Source organism: Pseudorca crassidens, chromosome X, assembly GCF_039906515.1.
Source record: "Pseudorca crassidens isolate mPseCra1 chromosome X, mPseCra1.hap1, whole genome shotgun sequence".
Taxonomy (NCBI): Eukaryota; Metazoa; Chordata; class Mammalia; order Artiodactyla; family Delphinidae; genus Pseudorca; species Pseudorca crassidens.
In genome coordinates, this window is record NC_090317.1 from 25,786,856 (window position 1) to 25,803,992 (window position 17,137).

General features: G+C 40.4%; 1 protein-coding gene across 1 annotated transcript in view; it reads left to right on the top strand.

The window, feature by feature from the left end:
- Window positions 1-17,137, top strand: part of TENM1 (teneurin transmembrane protein 1) — a 361,765-nt gene that overhangs the window by 210,661 nt on the left and 133,967 nt on the right. The window contains exon 18 of the mRNA XM_067722679.1: window positions 7,041-7,308. Coding sequence (XP_067578780.1) covers window positions 7,041-7,308 — 268 coding nt within the window. The remainder of the gene's footprint in view (window positions 1-7,040; window positions 7,309-17,137) is intronic.

The window sequence follows — 17,137 nt, forward strand, 5'->3', positions numbered from 1 at the left end:
ACAACCTCTCCAGTATTTATTGTTTGTAGATTTTTTGATGATGGCCATTTTGACTGCTGTGAGATGATACCTCATTGTAGATTTGATTTGCTTTTCTCTAATGATAAATGATGTTGAGCATTCTTTCATGTGTTTGTTGGCAATCTGTATATCTTCTTTGGAGGAATGTCTATTTAGGTCTTCTGCCCATTTTTGGATGGTTTTTTTTTTTTTATTTTTGATATTGAGCTCCATGAGCTGCTTGTAAATTTTGGACATTAATCCTTTGTCAGTTGCTTCACTGGCAAATATTTTCTCCCATTCTGAGGGTTGTCTTTTGGTCTTGTTTATGGTATCCTTTGCTGTGCAAAAGCTTTTAAGTTGCATTAGGTCCCATTTGTCTATTTTTGTTTTTATTTCCGTTTGTCTAGGAGGTGGGTCATAAAGGATCTTGCTGTGATTTATGTGATAGAATGTTCTGCCTATGTTTTCCTCTAAGAATTTGATAATGTCTGGCCTTACCTTTAGGTCTTTAATCTATTTTGAGTTTATTTTTGTGTATGATGTTGGGGAGTGTTCTAATTTCATTCTTTTATATGTAGCTGTCCAGTTTTCCCAGCATCACTTATTGAAGAGGCTGTCTTTTCTCCACTGTCTATTCTTGCCTCTTTTATCAAAGATAAGGTGACTATATGTGCGTGGGTTTATCTCTGGGCTTTCTATCCTGTTCCATAGATCTATATTTCTGTTTTTGTGCCAGTACCATACTGTCTTGATTACTGGAGCTTTGTAGTATAGTCTGAAGTCAGGGAGCCTGATTCCTCCAGCTCCATTTTTTGTTCCCAAGATTGCTTTGGCAATTCAGGGTCTTTTGTGTTTCCATACGAATTGTGAAATATTTTGTTTTAGTTCTGTGAAGAACGCCAGTGGTTGTTTGATAGGGATTGCATTGAACCTGTAGGTTGCTTTCAGTACTATAGTCATTTTCACATTGTTAATTCTTCCAATCCAAGAACATGGTATATCTCTCCATCTATTTGTATCATCTTTAATTTCTTTAATCAGTATCTTATAGTTTTCTGCATACAGGTCTTTTGTCTCCTTAGGTAGGTTTATTCCTAGATATTTTATTCTTTTTGTTGTAATGGTAAATGGGAGTGTTTTCTTAATTTCACTTTCAGATTGCTCATCATTAGTCTATAGGAATGCAAGAGGTTTCTGTGCATTAATTTTGTATCCTGCTACTTTACCGAATTCATTGATTAGCTCTAGTAGTTTTCTGGTAGCATCTTTAGGATTCTCTATGTATAGCATCGTGTCATCTGCAAACAGTGACAGCTTTACTTCTTCTTTTCCGATTTGGATTCCTTTTATTTCTTTTTCTTCTCTGATTGCTGTGGCTAAAACTTCCAAAACTATGTTGAACAATAGTGGTGAGAGTGGGCAACCTTGTCTTGTTCCTGATCTTAGTGGAAATGGTTTCTGTTTTTCACCATTGAGGACAATGTAGGCTGTGGGTTTGTCATATATGACCTTTATCATGTTGAGGAAAGTTCCCTCTATGCCTACTTTCTGGAGGGTTTTTATCATAAATGGGTGTGGAATTTTGTCGAAAGCTTTCTCTGCATCTATTGAGATGATCATATGGTTTGTCTCCTTCAATTTGTTAATATGGTGTATCACGATGATTGATTTGCGTATATTGAGGAATCCTTGCATTCCTGGGATAAACCCCACTTGATCATAGTGTATGATCCTTTTAATGTGCTGTTGGATTCTGTTTGCTAGTATTTTGTTGAGGATTTTTGCATCTATGTTCATCAGTGATACTGGCCTGTAGTTTTCTTTCTTTGTGACATCTTTGTCTGGTTCAGCTATCGGGGTGATGGTGGCCTCGTAGAATGAGTTTGGGACTGTTTCTCACTCTGCTATATTTTGGAAGAGTTTGAGAAGGATAGGTGTTAGCTCTTCTCTAAATGTTTGATAGAATTCGCCTGTGAAGCCATCTGGTCCTGGGCTTTTGTTTTTTGGAAGATTTTTAATCACAGTTTCAATTTCAGTGCTTGTGATTGGTCTGTTCATATTTTGTTTCTTCCTGGTTCAGTCTTGGAAGGTTGTGCATTTCTAAGAATTTGTCCATTTCTTCCAGGTTGTCTATTTTATTGACATATAGTTGCTTGCAGTAATCTCTCATGATCCTTTGTATTTCTGCAGTGTCAGTTGTTACTTCTCCTTTTTCATTTCTAATTCTGTTGATTTGAGTCTTCTTCCTTTTTTTCTTGATGAGTCTGGCTAATGGTTTATCAATTTTGTTTATCTTCTCAAAGAACCAGCTTTTAGTTTTATTGATCTTTGCTATCGTTTCCTTCAGTCCTTTTTCATTTATTTCTGATCTGATCTTTATGATTTCTTTCCTTCTGCGAACTTTGGGTATTTTTTGTTCTTATTTCTCTAATTGCTTTAGGTGTAAGATTAGGTTATTTATTTGAGGTGTTTCTTGTTTCTTAAGGTACGATTGTATTGCTATAAACTTCCCTCTTAGAACTGCTTTTGCTGCATCCCATAGGTTTGGGGTCATCGTGTTTTCATTGTCATTTGTTTCTAGGTATATTTTGATTTCTTCTTTGATTTCTTCAGTGATCTCTTGGTTATTAAGTAGTGTATTGTTTAGCCTCCATGTGTTTGTATTTTTCACAGATTTTTTTCCTGTAATTGGTCAGAAAAGGTACTTGATATGATTTCAGTTTTCTTAAATTTACAGAGGCTTGATTTGTGACCCAAGATGTGATGTATCCTGGAGAATGTTCCATGAGCACATGAGAAGAAAGTGTATTCTGTTGTTTTCGGATGGAATGTCCTATAAATTAAGTCCATCTTGTTTAATGTATCATTTGAAGCTTGTGATTCCTTATTTATTTTCATTTTGGATGATCTGTCCATTGGTGAAAGTGGGGTGTTAAAGTCCCTTACTATGACTGTGTTACTGTCGATTTCCCATTTTATGGCTGTTAGTATTTGCCTTATGTATTGAGGTGCTCCTATGTTGGGTGCATAAATATTTACAATTGTTATATCTTCTTCTTGGATTGATCCCTTGATCATTATGTAGTGTCCTTCTTTGTCTCTTGTAGTCGTCTTTATGTTAAAGTCTATTTTGTCTGATATGAGAATTGCTACTCCAGCTTTCTTTTGATTTCCATTTGCATGGAAGATCTTTTTCCATGCCCTTACTTTCAGTCTGTATGTGTCCCTAGGTCTGAAGTGGGGCTCTTGTAGACAGCATATATACAGGTCTTGTTTTTGTATCCATTCAGTCAGTTCATGTGTTTTGGTTGGAGCATTTAATCCATTTACATTGAAGGTAATTATCGATATGTATGTTCCTATTACCATTTTCTTAATTGTTTGGGGTTTGTTATTATAGGTTTTTTCATTCTCTTGTGTTTCCTGCCTTGAGAAGTTCCTTGAGCATTTGTTGTAAAGCTGGTTTGGTGGTGCTGAATTCTCTTAGCTTTTGCTTGTCTGTAAAGATTTTAATTTCTCTGTCAAATCTGAATGAGATCCTTGCTGGGTAATCTTGGTTGTAGGTTTTTCTCCTTCATCACTTTAAATATGTCCTGCCTCTCCTTTCTGGCTTGCAGAGTTTCTTCTGAAGGATCAGCTGTTAACCTTATGGGGATTCCCTTGTGTGTTATTTGTCGTTTTTCCCTTGCTGCTTTTAAAATTTTTTCTTTTTATTTAATTTTTGATAGTTTGATTAGTATGTGTCTTGGTGTGTTTCTCCTTGGATTTCTCCTGTATGGGACTCTCTGTGCTTCCTGGCCTTGATTAAATATTTCTTTTCCCATATTAGGGAAGTTTTCAACTATAATCTCTTCAGATATTTTCTCAGTCCCTTTCTTTTTCTCTTCTTCTTCTGGGGCGCCTATAATTTGAATGTTGGTGCGTTTAATGTTGTCCCAGAGGTCTCTGAGACTGTCCTCAATTCTTTTCATACTTTTTTCTTTATTCTGCTCCTCAGCAGTTATTTCCACAATTCTATCTTCCAGGTCACTTCTCCGTTCTTCTGCCTCAGTTATTCTGCTTTTGATCCCTTCTAGAGGATTTTTTATTTCATTTATTTTGTTGTTCGTCATTGTTTGTTCGCTTTTTAGTTCTTCTAAGTCCTTGTTAAACGTTTCTTGTATTTTCTCCATTCTATTTCCAAGATTTTGGATCATCTTTACTATCATTATTCTGAATTCTTTTTAAGCAGTTCCTTAATCCCCTCTCCTCACGCACCAGAAACAAAGAGGCAAGAAAAAGTCTCTTGCCTCTTCGGCAGATCCAGACTTTTTCCTGGACTCCCTCCCGGCTAGCCATCCGAAGCCCGAGCCTCAGCTCCCAGCCCCGCCCGCCCTGGCGGGTGAGCAGACAATCCTCTCGGGCTGGTGAGTGCCAGTCGGCACCGATCCTCTGTGCGGGAATCTCACCGCTTTGCCCTCCGCACCCCTGTTGCTGTGCTCTCCTCCGTGAACCCGAAGCTTCCCCCTCTGCCACCCGCAGTCTCCGCCCACGAAGGGGCTTCCTAGTGTGTGGAAACCTTTCCTCCTTCACAGCTCCCTCCCTCTGGTGCAGGTCCCGTCCCTATTCTTTTGTCTCTGTTTTTTCTGTTTTCTTTTGCCCTGCCCAGGTACGTGGGGAGTTTCTTGCCTTTTGAGAGGTCTGAGGTCTTCTGCCAGCGTTCAGTAGGTGTTCTGTAGGAGTTGTTCCACATGTAGATGTATTTCTGATGTATTTGTGGTGAGGAAGGTGATCTCCACGTCTTACTCTTCCAGCATCTTGAAGCTCCTCCTGTAAAACTATCTTTTCAGACCCCTGTGTGGCCTCAGTAACTTGATAGTTTCCAGCTCCCCCGAGATTTCTCTTGATTGAGTGCTTTTTCAGTATACCATGACCCCCGCCACGCGCAGAGCTGCTCGCCGAGCCTGGGCCGGGTCCCAGTGCCCGGGCTCGCCCAGCCTCTACGTGGCCACGCACTGCAAAGCGGGCTCTAGCTCGCTGCCACCTCCACCATCCATGAGGGTACAACCATGCCTGAGCTGCTGGGCTAGGGCGCAGCCCAGAAGTGGCAGCCTGAGGATTTTTCTTTATTGATCATTCAGTATTTTCATTTCAATTCTAAGTCATTCAGATATCCATAGTACAATTTTCTCACTATGTTATAGAAACATTTTAATGGTACTTTAATTTTAATATTTTAATGATAGTTTAATGTCCACAAAAATGGACTCATAAATCAGACAGATCCAGGATTCAAGTATACTCAAGAAGAGGTAAATGAACAGTCAAAGATTGAATTGGTTTTTTCTTCCATCACAACATCCCCACCAGCTGTTAGCACTGCCCAGAGGACCACTTGAGAAAGGCTCACAAAAAATAGTACCCTCCACAAAAAGGAGTCTGGAGAGTTGCCACTCCTGTCTTTTCTATTGTTTTCCTGAAGAAAGGAAGAAAAAACTAGATAGTATTTAATGAGTACCTTGGGCGGGTACACCAATCCTTTCACAGATATTAGGAAGCATGGGTCTCTTTCAGTACAAGTTTTCAAACTGCTCTAGGATTGCATGATTCCTTAGGGAAATGAAATACCACAGTGGTGAGTGTCATGCTATCCTTCACTATTGTACTTCTGCCAGCATCTAAGAAGATAGAGCCAGTGGACAGCTTTGGTATCAAATAGCTAATGTAGGGCTTCCCTGGTGGCGCAGTGGTTGAGAGTCCGCCTGCCGATGCAGGGGACACGGGTTCGTGCCCCGGTCCGGGAGGATCCCACATGCCGCGGAGCGGCTGGGCCCGTGAGCCACGGCCACTGAGCCTGCGCATCCAGAGCCTGTGCTTCGCAACGGGAGAGGCCACAACAGTGAGAGTCCCGCGTAACACACACACACACACACAAATAGCTAATGTAAAGGAAGAAAAACTGGGCAAAGAATAGACAAAAGGGATTTGTGCCCTCAGAAAGAAAAGAATGACTAGAAATCCTGGACTATATGAGATAGAGTATGTTTAACAATAAGTTCTACTATGTGCACCAGTTTGGAAAAGGAAGAAGGGACAAGGTTCTAAGATAAAAGTGAATAAGGGCACAAAAATATCCACACTATCCATGTCCCCTTAAATGTGTTAAATAGGATGGGCTCTTTCTTCAGCTGTATTTGGAAAGTTGAAAGTCACAGAATACAAGATGTAGTTTTAGTGACCCCTTTGGTTAACTCCATCCATGCTAATAAACAAATAAGTAATAGTAATTAATTAAGGAAGCCAAGAGTTATTTTCACTCTGGGACCAACGTTTGTAAAAGATTTGCAGAGGAGTTAATGGGAGTTATTTGCTTCTCAGTCACAGGTGCCAGCTTGGAAAAACTTGTTGCTAGCTATTGATACATCCAAACACAGAGAAATATGCAAGCAAAATTTGATTTAAAAGTTGGCCCTCGGGGTCATTGCAAAGCTCCAAAGAAGGCAAGTTTGATGGCATCAGGAAAGATTAGTTCTAGGGACACCATAATCTCTGTCATAAAATATCACTTGCTGGGCCTGCTTCCAGAGTCCTTCCTCTTAGAGAGCCTAACCTGAATAAGAGCTACAACCGTGGTTTGTGATATATAACTTAACACATCCAACAAGCTTTTGTGTCTGAATATATGAGAAAAAACCTTTGATGGAACCCATAGCACTGAAATCCTTGACATTCAGCAGTGTGATCTTCTCCAACTCCTACAAAGCAATTTTTGGAACATTGTTGAAAAACCAAAATTGTTATTTTCACAGTCTCTCCTGGCAGGAAAAAAAGGAGAGCAACCCTCAGGATAGGCTAAACGTCTTGTCCGCATGCAGATTTGGTGCAAAATTTGAAACCTATGGTCGTCATGTAGCCTCACAAAGATTCTAGACCAAATGCCTTGACATCCATAATCCCTTTAAGCTCTCTCCTCTGGCATGTTTCTAAGACAAAAGCATGCAGTATCCTTGCCTACCTGTGACCGCTGATAAGAGCCAATGTGACTTTTTTTCTTTCAGGTTGTACAGGAGGAGATCCCCATTCCTTCCAGCTTTGTGAGGCTGAGTTACCTAAGCAGCCGCACCCCCGGGTATAAAACCCTGCTTCGGATCCTTTTAACACATTCAACCATTCCCGTGGGGATGATAAAAGTACACCTCACAGTAGCTGTGGAAGGGCGACTCACACAGAAGTGGTTTCCCGCTGCAATTAATCTTGTCTACACATTTGCTTGGAACAAGACCGACATCTATGGACAGAAGGTTTGGGGCCTGGCAGAGGCTTTGGGTATGTTGAAATAATTCTGTGTAAATAGCAGTGTTGTGTTCACAAAACAGAAAGTACTAGCTGCATATTAATTTGTATTTGGAATAATTATGGGTTTTCTTCTATTTGAGGGATCTAAGGCACTTTTTCATTTAAACACTCCCTTTGGGCCTGTTTAGAGTTCCCTTTTGACACATTTTTGCTTCAAAACGATTTTAGTTCCTCTTTCATGATGGCTGCATACCAGTGGAATCACACAATATCTGACTTGTAACTGTCTCCAGAGCTGAGTGTTGACTTCTAACTGTGACCTTTGGTGTGGCGTTCTTCAGGTCATGCTTTCATATTTGACATTTAGACTGTCATTTCCACTTAGAAAATACAAAATTTTAACTTACAGGCATCTCCACGTACTATTTTTTATGTCTAGGATAGTTAGACTCCATTAACTTGTTACTGTGGTAGGTTAAATAAAAAGTCATCCTGCCTTCCTAGTCCTTTTGACTTTAAAACCTAGAATCTTACAAATAGCGGGGACCTTAAGAGGTCCTTGGGGGTCTGTGATCTTCAGATATTTAATTCCTTTAGACAAACGGCATTTTTTTTAAATGAGACTGAGACAGATTTGCCAACTTTTTATTTTGCCAAGTAAGAATATTTTTTAAAGGAAAAAAAAAAGCCCCTACAATCTACTATTGCCTACCAGTACCATAATTTCATCAAGGAGGAATACCTTAGCATCAAAAAAAGGAATAGTCTGTCTTAAGAAATGGTAGTAAGCAATCTAATACTGATGCTCAGAGAGACAGACAGATAGGCAGAGAGACACCAATGTCTTTATTTCTCTCAGTCTGTAGAAGACAGTGAAAACTTCCTAAGAGACCTGACAGGTCTTCGGAACCACGGTTGGGAGCCATTGACTCTTGTGCCTTCAGGCAGTAGCTCATGGAAACCACCCTTGGACAGATGAGAAGACTATTTTTAAAGTTCTCCAGAGGAGATCTTTTCATATTCTCCCTTGGAAGTGTCTATCATGGTATAATTCGCATATAACTGACCTATATTTCTTAGACTACAGTGTGTCGATTTCCTCTCTTTCTTTCCAGAGGGAAGCATAGGGAGGGGGAAAAAAAAAAAAGACTGGTGACTCTTCTTTGCCCAAGAGACCCTCATATATTTAAATAATCAACTCATCTCTGTTGGGCTTTATTAGAATGCAAGGACCATGGAGTGGTTCAGATTGCCTCAGTTAGTGAGGAATTATTGTAACGACACAGGGGAAAGTAAGGAAAGAACAAGAAAAGGCATCAGCAGCCTCAAAGGTGGGCCTCATCAAATTGCAGCCTGGCTTGGGATACACTGTAGTCCTAGAAGATCAGCATCTGCTCTATCAGCTGAGCAACAGCTCTAGTTGTCCCCTCTGCAGCAAGAGTCCACTGCTTCCCACCATGGTGACCCAGCCATAGTGATGGTGGAGCTCATTACTTCTCCTGTGGTTCTAACTACCCCTTTTTCTCTCAGCTCTTACCAACTCCATGATCTGGTGTCTTGCTCTGTATTTTGCATTCAGATCTCTCTTACAATATTGGGTTTTGTCAGCCAATCACCATGCAGTAGAGAACATCCGAAGGCAGAGCTCTACCGTTAGGCTAACTATCAATGAGGTCGCTGGCCAGCCTGTGGAGTCCTGCCCAATCCCTAGTCCAGTGAGTGTAGTGATGAAGAGAATAACTCTGGAGCCAGACTCCCTCCCTGAGTTCACATCATCCCTTCTCTACTTACTAGCAGCTGTGCAACACTGGGTAAATTACTTAATCTCCAAATGCCACAGTTTTTCCATCTAATTACTTAATCTCCAAATGCCACAGTTTTTCCATCTATCATAAAGAGAATGTTACAGGTTATGCTATGAGGATTAAATGCTATGAGGATTATTATGCTATGAGGATTATGCTATGAGGATTATTATTATTATGCTATGAGGATTATTATTATGCTATGGTACCACACCTGCTATTATTATTATGCTATGAGGATTAAATGAGGTGAGTGAGTGCTGGTTGCTGGTATGGTCAGCATATTGGAATCACAAGGTATAAAGCATGGCGCCTATGCAGGTGTTTGTTGCCTCAGCTTCTCTAATAAGGGAGCTGTGGGCTTAACAGGTAGGTACTGTGTTAATTATTCTCCATTTGCCCTCCCAGACACAACACACACACGCAGACACACACACACACGCACACGCACACACAGTCTCTTCTGTGACCGTCTCTGTGCTTTGAAAGACTGGCTTCTGTGGACCACATTGCCTGGACTCCTTTGCTCTCTGGCTTCCCTCTTGATTTGGTCAATGGATGGCACCATCAGGAGACAGCAGGGTGGAAGGAGAGAGAGGTCAGGGTATTTATCCCTCTCCCTGCTTCACTGCAGTTCTGGCAGTGACTACACTGGAAGATGGGAGCTCCTGTTGAGTAGCCCCTCCTCCAAATCCCCAGGCTCTCTCTGGTCTCCTGTATCACTCCCTCCCCTTACCCCTCTCTGCAAGCCCAGACAGCTTCCCAATGTTGCCAGTCCCTGGGTGGGTCACGACCCTTGTTGATTCCCTTCACCCTGCTCATGCTTCTTTAAATAGTCCCTTCATACAGCTCTTTACTGTGAACACTTCTGAGTGTGATATCTGACTCCTGCTGGGAGTCAAATATCACAGCCTGGCTGATGCCTCCTCAAAGCCTCATATTCCCCTCTCCAGGATATTATCCTAAAGCCTTTGCTTCACTAGAATAATCTAAAATCCCTCTAACTTTTCTCCATAGGGCTTTGTTTTCCAATTCTTTATGGCTTTGCTCAGAACCCTTGCCAAGTTGTGAGATTTGGGGGGTTTTTTGTTTTTATTTTTTTACTTTTTTCTTAAGTTGTGACACTTAGCAACTTACCCAGTACTCTGATGAAGAGCTGACCAAGACAGTGTCTAGCAGTCATTTCTTGCTAGGGTTCACATAAATGCAACTCAGCCTGACTTTTTTAAAAAAGTAAAAGCTTTATTGAGATATAATTCACATACCATAAAGTTCACCCATTTAAAATGTACCATTCAGTGGGTTTTAGTATTATCACAATGTTGTACAACCATCACCAACATCTAATTCCAGAACATTTTCATCACCCCACAAAGTAGCCCTATAGACACTAGCAGTCACTAGTCACTCCTCCCTCCCCTCCAGGCCCTGGCAACCACCAATCTCCTTTCAGTCTCTGTGGATTTACCTTTTCTGGATATTTCAAACAAATGCAATCATATAATATGTGGTCTTTTGTATCTGACTTCTTTCAGTTAACATAATGTTTCCAAAGTTCATCCATGTCATAGCAGGTGTCAGTCCTTCATTCCTTTTTATGACTGAATAATATTCCGTTGCACAGATATACCACGTTTCATTTATCCATTCATGAACTGGTGGACTTATGGGTTGTTTCCACTTTTTGGCTATTGTGAATAATGCTTCTATTAACATTTGCATACAAGTATTTGTTTGAATACCTGTTTTCAATTCTTTGGGGGATATACCTAGGAGTAGAACTGTAGGTCATATGGTAGTTGTTTGACATGTTGAAGAGTGGCCAAACTCTTTTCCACAGTGACTGCACTATTTTATCAACCTCACTTTATGCATAAAAATGTGTTATACATCTTCCTTTTAAATACTCCCAGTGCTGAAGATTCTAGAATTTTCCTCCTTGTTGTAGTTAAGCACTCTTAATGACTTAGTTTCTGATATATCCATGGATGATTGAATAAACAACTAAAACACAAAGAAAAACAAAGATGTTCTAGTATACACGCCAGTGATGAAGGCTTCATCCGTATTGTTTGCCTATGGATGTTGTTTTACTTCCTATTTCTACAGTTAAGTTCCTGGTCAGAACTTGCTCCAGCATTCTGACTATAAACATGGCCTTAATTAAAATGCTGAAATATATATTGTTGGTTCCCTTTTAAGGCTAGTAACAGTAATAAAAGCAAGAGACAATTGACCCACTCAGAAGTGTCCAAGGGAGAGGGAAAAAATGTTCCTCGTGGTGTTTTATGTATACTTAAGGGACATTTTTTTTTAGAGTAGAGAAAGGAAATTGGCAAGGATCCCAAGGAAAACAGCCAAAATAATTTCAGGTGTGGTACCTAAGATGGAATATGGATTATTTACCTTGTAGGAAGTGTTCCTGATAACTTAATCATGGTTAAAGGGATTTTATTTACTACCTAGTCTCCATTTCCATCTCCGCGGAGACTAAGGGAATTTTCTTGACAGTGGTAAAGCATTAGGATGTGTGGTAGAATGAAGATGGACAATCTACTTCTCTGAAGATGGATTGTGAGTGCCTTAAGAACATAACAGACAATAAATAGTTCAGGTGATAAATGGATGGAGACAAAGAGATCAAGTATGTTACCATTGAATTCACACCTTAATAGATACGATTGAATCTAAACAAAGAAGCAAACATTTAGTTGTACTCCTAGCCATATTTTTTAATCACTTAACTGATGTTAGAAGAAACAGACTAAATTTTGCACCAGATATTAACAATGGTGCTATATATGACACTTCTCAGGTTTGCTTCAAATTCAGAAATCCTAGTATAGGCTTTTGGTAGGAAAAATAATAGCCACCACCTCCCAAAGATGGAAATATATTATGTTACATGGCAAAAGATAATTAAGGTTACAAATGGGGTTAGGGATGCCAATCAGCTGACCTTGAGATGGAATGATTATCCTGGATTGTCCGGGTGGGCCCACTGTCATCACAAGGGTCCTTAAAAGTGGAAGAGGGAGGCAGAGGGTAGGTCAGAGTTAGAGGATAATATAACTATAGAAGAAAGGCACAGCAAGATGCAGTTTTGCTGGCTTTGAGGATAAAAGAAGGGAGCCAAGGACCAAGGAATGTGGGTGGCCTCTAGAAGCTGGAAACGGCAAGGAAATGGAGCCTTGGAGCCTCCAGAAGGAAGTCAGCCCACTGACCCCTTGATTTTAGCTCAGTGAGACCCTTTTCAGACTTCTGACCTCCTTATCTATAAGATGATAAATCTGTCTTGCTTGAAGCCTTTAAATTCGTCATAATTTGTTACAACAGCAATAGGAAACAAACCTTGACCACTATCCTTACAGTCCCAGTTATAGCTAGGATTTTGATTAAAACTATGGCTTGAAAGGTCTCCCACTCTTCTTCCTTCCCATGCCAGTTAAATATGAACCTCTCCCACCTGTTTCTGGGTGATAGAGAAAGAGATCAGATTTAAACAAGCTGAATTGGAAATGATGGTGAATATCTAAGTTGAAATGCCCACTTAGTGTGAAATGTGGGACTCTTGTTTCCCCCATGGCTCAGCTGTGGGAGATTGGTGTGATCTCTAAGGCCTAGAGTGTCACAAAAGAAGAACAGATGGTTGAGAGACAGGCAAAATGAGAAAAGGAGTACTTGAGATCCTAGGGTATCCCACCAGTTTTTACAGTGACACAGATTTTGCAACTAGAGGGATAATACCAGAGTGAATAAATTACCAACAGAGGTTGTGTGAACTAATTCCTTGGAGAAGTATCAATGGCAGCTGATAAGATTGATTAATCCAAGTACAATATTGATCAAGTGGAAGAAGAGTAAAATCTCCCTCGGGGTTGCAATACAAAAACCACAATCACTAGTTCATCCGGCTTAAAGATTTTGGTGTCTGATACACAGACAAGACTCCCCTGCTAAAAACTCCATGTGAGCATTTGAACTAATTTGCCCTTAGTGCTTTATTCTCTGGCTCTAAATAAGGTGTGATGTCTGGAAATCACTGTATATTATTTAGTTTCTTTCCCAACTCTGCTGCTTGCAAAACAGTGTAAAAAAAAAAATCATTTTTAAGTTCACAGTGCTGTTAAAATTCTAGAGACGGCTTATTTAATTTGACAAACTGGCTTGTTCAGGGGCTCTGATCTGCATCCATTATATGAATTTTGTCAAAATAATTCCCTATGTCCGCCTGTGTCCGCATACCTTATCAATATATAATAATGCATTCTGCCTGGTCTTCATTTAAATTAAATTAAACTGCAGTGGTTTGGAGTCCTGGAAGTGCAGGAAATCAGCCATCCGCCTTTAGTAGCACTGCTATAAACAATTCTATTTTTCTTCAAGGTTATTGGCAACAACAACTGCATAATTATTTAGTACAGTAGTTTGGCAAGAAGGAGTGGTGTTTCAGGGAGAACTAGACTTCCTAAAGGTTCACGACGCAACGGAGTCTGTCTAAATTGTGTTAGAGAGAAACAGGGGAACATTAATGGTAATAGGTGCTAAGCTAAGTTTGCTTTGTGCACACAAAACATCCCCAAGAATGATGCTTTAGTGTTCATAAATTTCCCTTCAGTAAAACCTAAGCAGGCTGGGCAGCCACAAAAATAGCATCCACTGAATATTTCGACAATAAATGGGTAGTGCTTCGCAATTTACAAAGTTCTTTCACATACATTTTCTCATTTTAATCCTTATAACATTCCTGCCTGATAGGTATGGCACAATGAATATGATCTTCATGTTACAGAGCGGGAAACTGAGGTTCAGAAACAACAAGTGACTTGCCGAAAGACCGTTCCAGAGCAGGGATTCAAACTCAGGTCTCCCAGTCCTGAGCTCTGCATGCCTTTTTACTGCTGCCTGTCTTCACTAAAGGGACCAACCCACTTTACTGAGTACCCAATTCAACGCCCCAGTGGCTTTCTGTCAAAGAAGCTAGCAGAGATAATAATCTTTCATCATTTCTCTCCACTCATGAATTCGTAATCATTAACTGAGAGCAGGGCTGTTTTATCCATTCAGCTTTATAGGCACAGCACCAAGGATATGAGTTTTTCAAGGACCTACAAAAATCTTCACAACCTGAAAAATAAATTTATTGGCACCAAAATGTGCAAAGAAAACCAGGAATCAACATTAATAAATTGTTTAAATAAATGTCTGCAAAATGGAGCATTATGTCAGCTTGTCAACTCCAACTCAGTTTTCACACTTACACGTGAAATGTGTTCAATGTTGGATATGGGTTGTGGGTTGTATCCATTTTAATATTTCTGATAAAATGTGAGATTGGCCCTCCGAAGAGTACCTAGAGCTTACCAGGGTTTTTAAATGACCCTTGATTGACACTCTGGTAAGCAAGTGGTCTGTGCCCATTTCAAACTGCTGGTCACACCCAGTATTAGACTGTGAAATCCATTTGGTGAGTCAATCAATATTTTTTAATGGAATAAAATGGAATGGAATGGAATAGAACATAAGTGAATAGAATAGAATAGAATAGAATAGAATAGAATAGATCAGAATGTAAAACTATGAGGAGAGTATGGTTTGGGAAAACTTCCTTTCACTTATATGTGTGTGTGTGTGTGTGTGTGTGTGTGTGTGTATCTTTACATGTGTGTTGGGTCACAATTAAATGACTTTCAGGCATAAGAATTTGAAAGCCATTGGCAAGGTAATATAGTCAAGAGACAGAAAAATTAAATGATTTACCAAACCATATGGTTTATTTTCCAAGTCAGCATTTATGACTGTTCTTGCCTCCCAGTCCCTGCTACCAACCCATCTCAGGGCATTATGGTGATATCTCTTCAAGATTAGGTGACGATATATATAATTTGTCATTCAAACCAATATACTCTTGAGAGTGAAAGAGGATGCTGTTAACAATAGCATAACTGGATACTGTTTTGGGCCAACCAGGATACATGGTGCTTCTGCTTCAAGGTTATCCCTAGCTTCCAATCCTTATACCTTAAACTCAGAGCAAATGAAAGGTTATTTATTTAAAGCACTTCTGAATCATGGGTCTTTCCCTTAATAGCTGTGATCTAGCATAGAAGTAAAAGGCACTTGCTAAGAAGTGACTGGGTTTGAGCTCTGGTTCTGCCATTTACTACTAGTCAGATGACCTTGGACTAGTCACTTCACCTCTCTGAGTCTATTATCTCATCTATCAAATGGGAGTAAATATATCTTCCTCATGAGCTTGCATGAGTCTTCAAATTAGGTAATATACACAAAAATGGTAGGTGTTATGCAAATGTAAGGTGATATTATTTTAAGGAGGCCATGGATGAAAGTTCCAAAAGGCAGGTAACCCTTCAGGGTATGGCCTCTCTGACATGACGAATTATCCTGCCCTGTGTAATATCCACTGTGTCTGCAGTGCTTAGCAAATCACCTGTCTGGCACGTAGAACTGCTCAGCGAAGGTTTGCTGAGTCATTAAATAACCAGCACCTTTCTTTCCATTACAGTATTGCATCCCCGTTAATCAATCACATTGTTTCAAAGGATAACTAGTCCATTTTCAAGGTGAATCCATCTCCTAAACCCCCTCCCAAAGAAAAATGCCTAAATACTGCTAGAAGATAGTAACCTTTTGTTTTCTTTTGTACTGGGTGAGGGGCGGGGGAGCGGGGAAGGGGAAGGGATTGTTCTTCATTTGTTTTTTTTTTTTGTTTTTTTGTTTTTTTTTTTGTTTTTCCGGTACATGGGCCTCTCACTGTTGTGGCCTCTCCCATTGCGGAGCACAGGCTCCGGACGCAGGCTCAGCGGCCATGGCTCACGGGCCCAGCCGCTCCGCGGCATGTGGGATCTTCCCGGACCGGGGCACGAACCCGCATCCCCTGCATCGGCAGGCGGACTCTCAACCACTACGCCACCAGGGAAGCCCCTTCATTTGTTTTTGATGCACTCCCCAGACATTGACTGTCTAGCTACCCTGACCTTCTTTCAATCTCCCAAAGATATGAAACCTCAAAGCCTTGCCCACATGCCATGCTCTCTGCCTAGAATGTTCTTCCCTGTTCTTCATGAGGTAAACCCCTTCTACATGAAGAGGCTTTCTCTTGTCTTCCCATTCCAACTTAAATTCCCTTGTTACGCTGTCTCATGATACCCTGCACTTTCCCACCATAGCAGTTATCATGATTTGTGTGTGTACGTGTTGTCTTGTTTCATATTTGTCCCTCTCACTAGAATGTGAGCAACGTGAGCTCCGCTGGCGGGAGTGCTATCTTGTTCATTCTCACATTCCCAGTGCCTGACAACAGGAGGTACTCATTAAATATCGTGAATTGGTTCACCCTGCCTTCTGTGGTACACAGGTCATCTGGGTTCTGGGTTCGCTTTTATGCAGCTAGGCTCGGACAAAGCAGCCCGAAAAAAAAAATTCATAAGATAAGTTGTCAGTGTACAGGACCTCTTGGCCGAAACTCTGTGTGGCTACCTCACTCCTGGATGCTTTTTACCTTTTCTACCTGTATTTTCTCTTCATTCAACTACTGTGTCGCTTTTAGAACTATGATGTTTAAACTGGTAGGGTTGTTTTTGTAAACTGGTAAGGTGCAGATCCTAAGTAAAATATTACCAAATCAAATCCAGTGACTCATTAAAAAGATAATACATCATAACCAAGTACCGTAGAGTGTACTTTAGGACCTCAAAGATGGTTCAGCGTTAGGGAATGTATTGCTAGAATTTTCCACCTCAATAGATTAAAGGAGAAAACTATGTGAATATCTCCATAAGTACTGAAAAGGCACTTGGTAAAAATTCATCACCTGATTCTGACACTCTTAGTAAGCCAGGAATAATAGATAAACAAAGCATTTCAGGCCACTGGGCACTGTGTCAAATTGAGGAGTCTCTGGGGTTATCCTATCCTATGAGAAATCACTAGAGAATAGGAGAAAGTAGAAGTCATTCTGGGAGCAGGTACCCGTTCTCAGTAGATAGCATTTTATCTGTAGTTTTTGTCTATTGTGGCCGTGGCCTTCATTT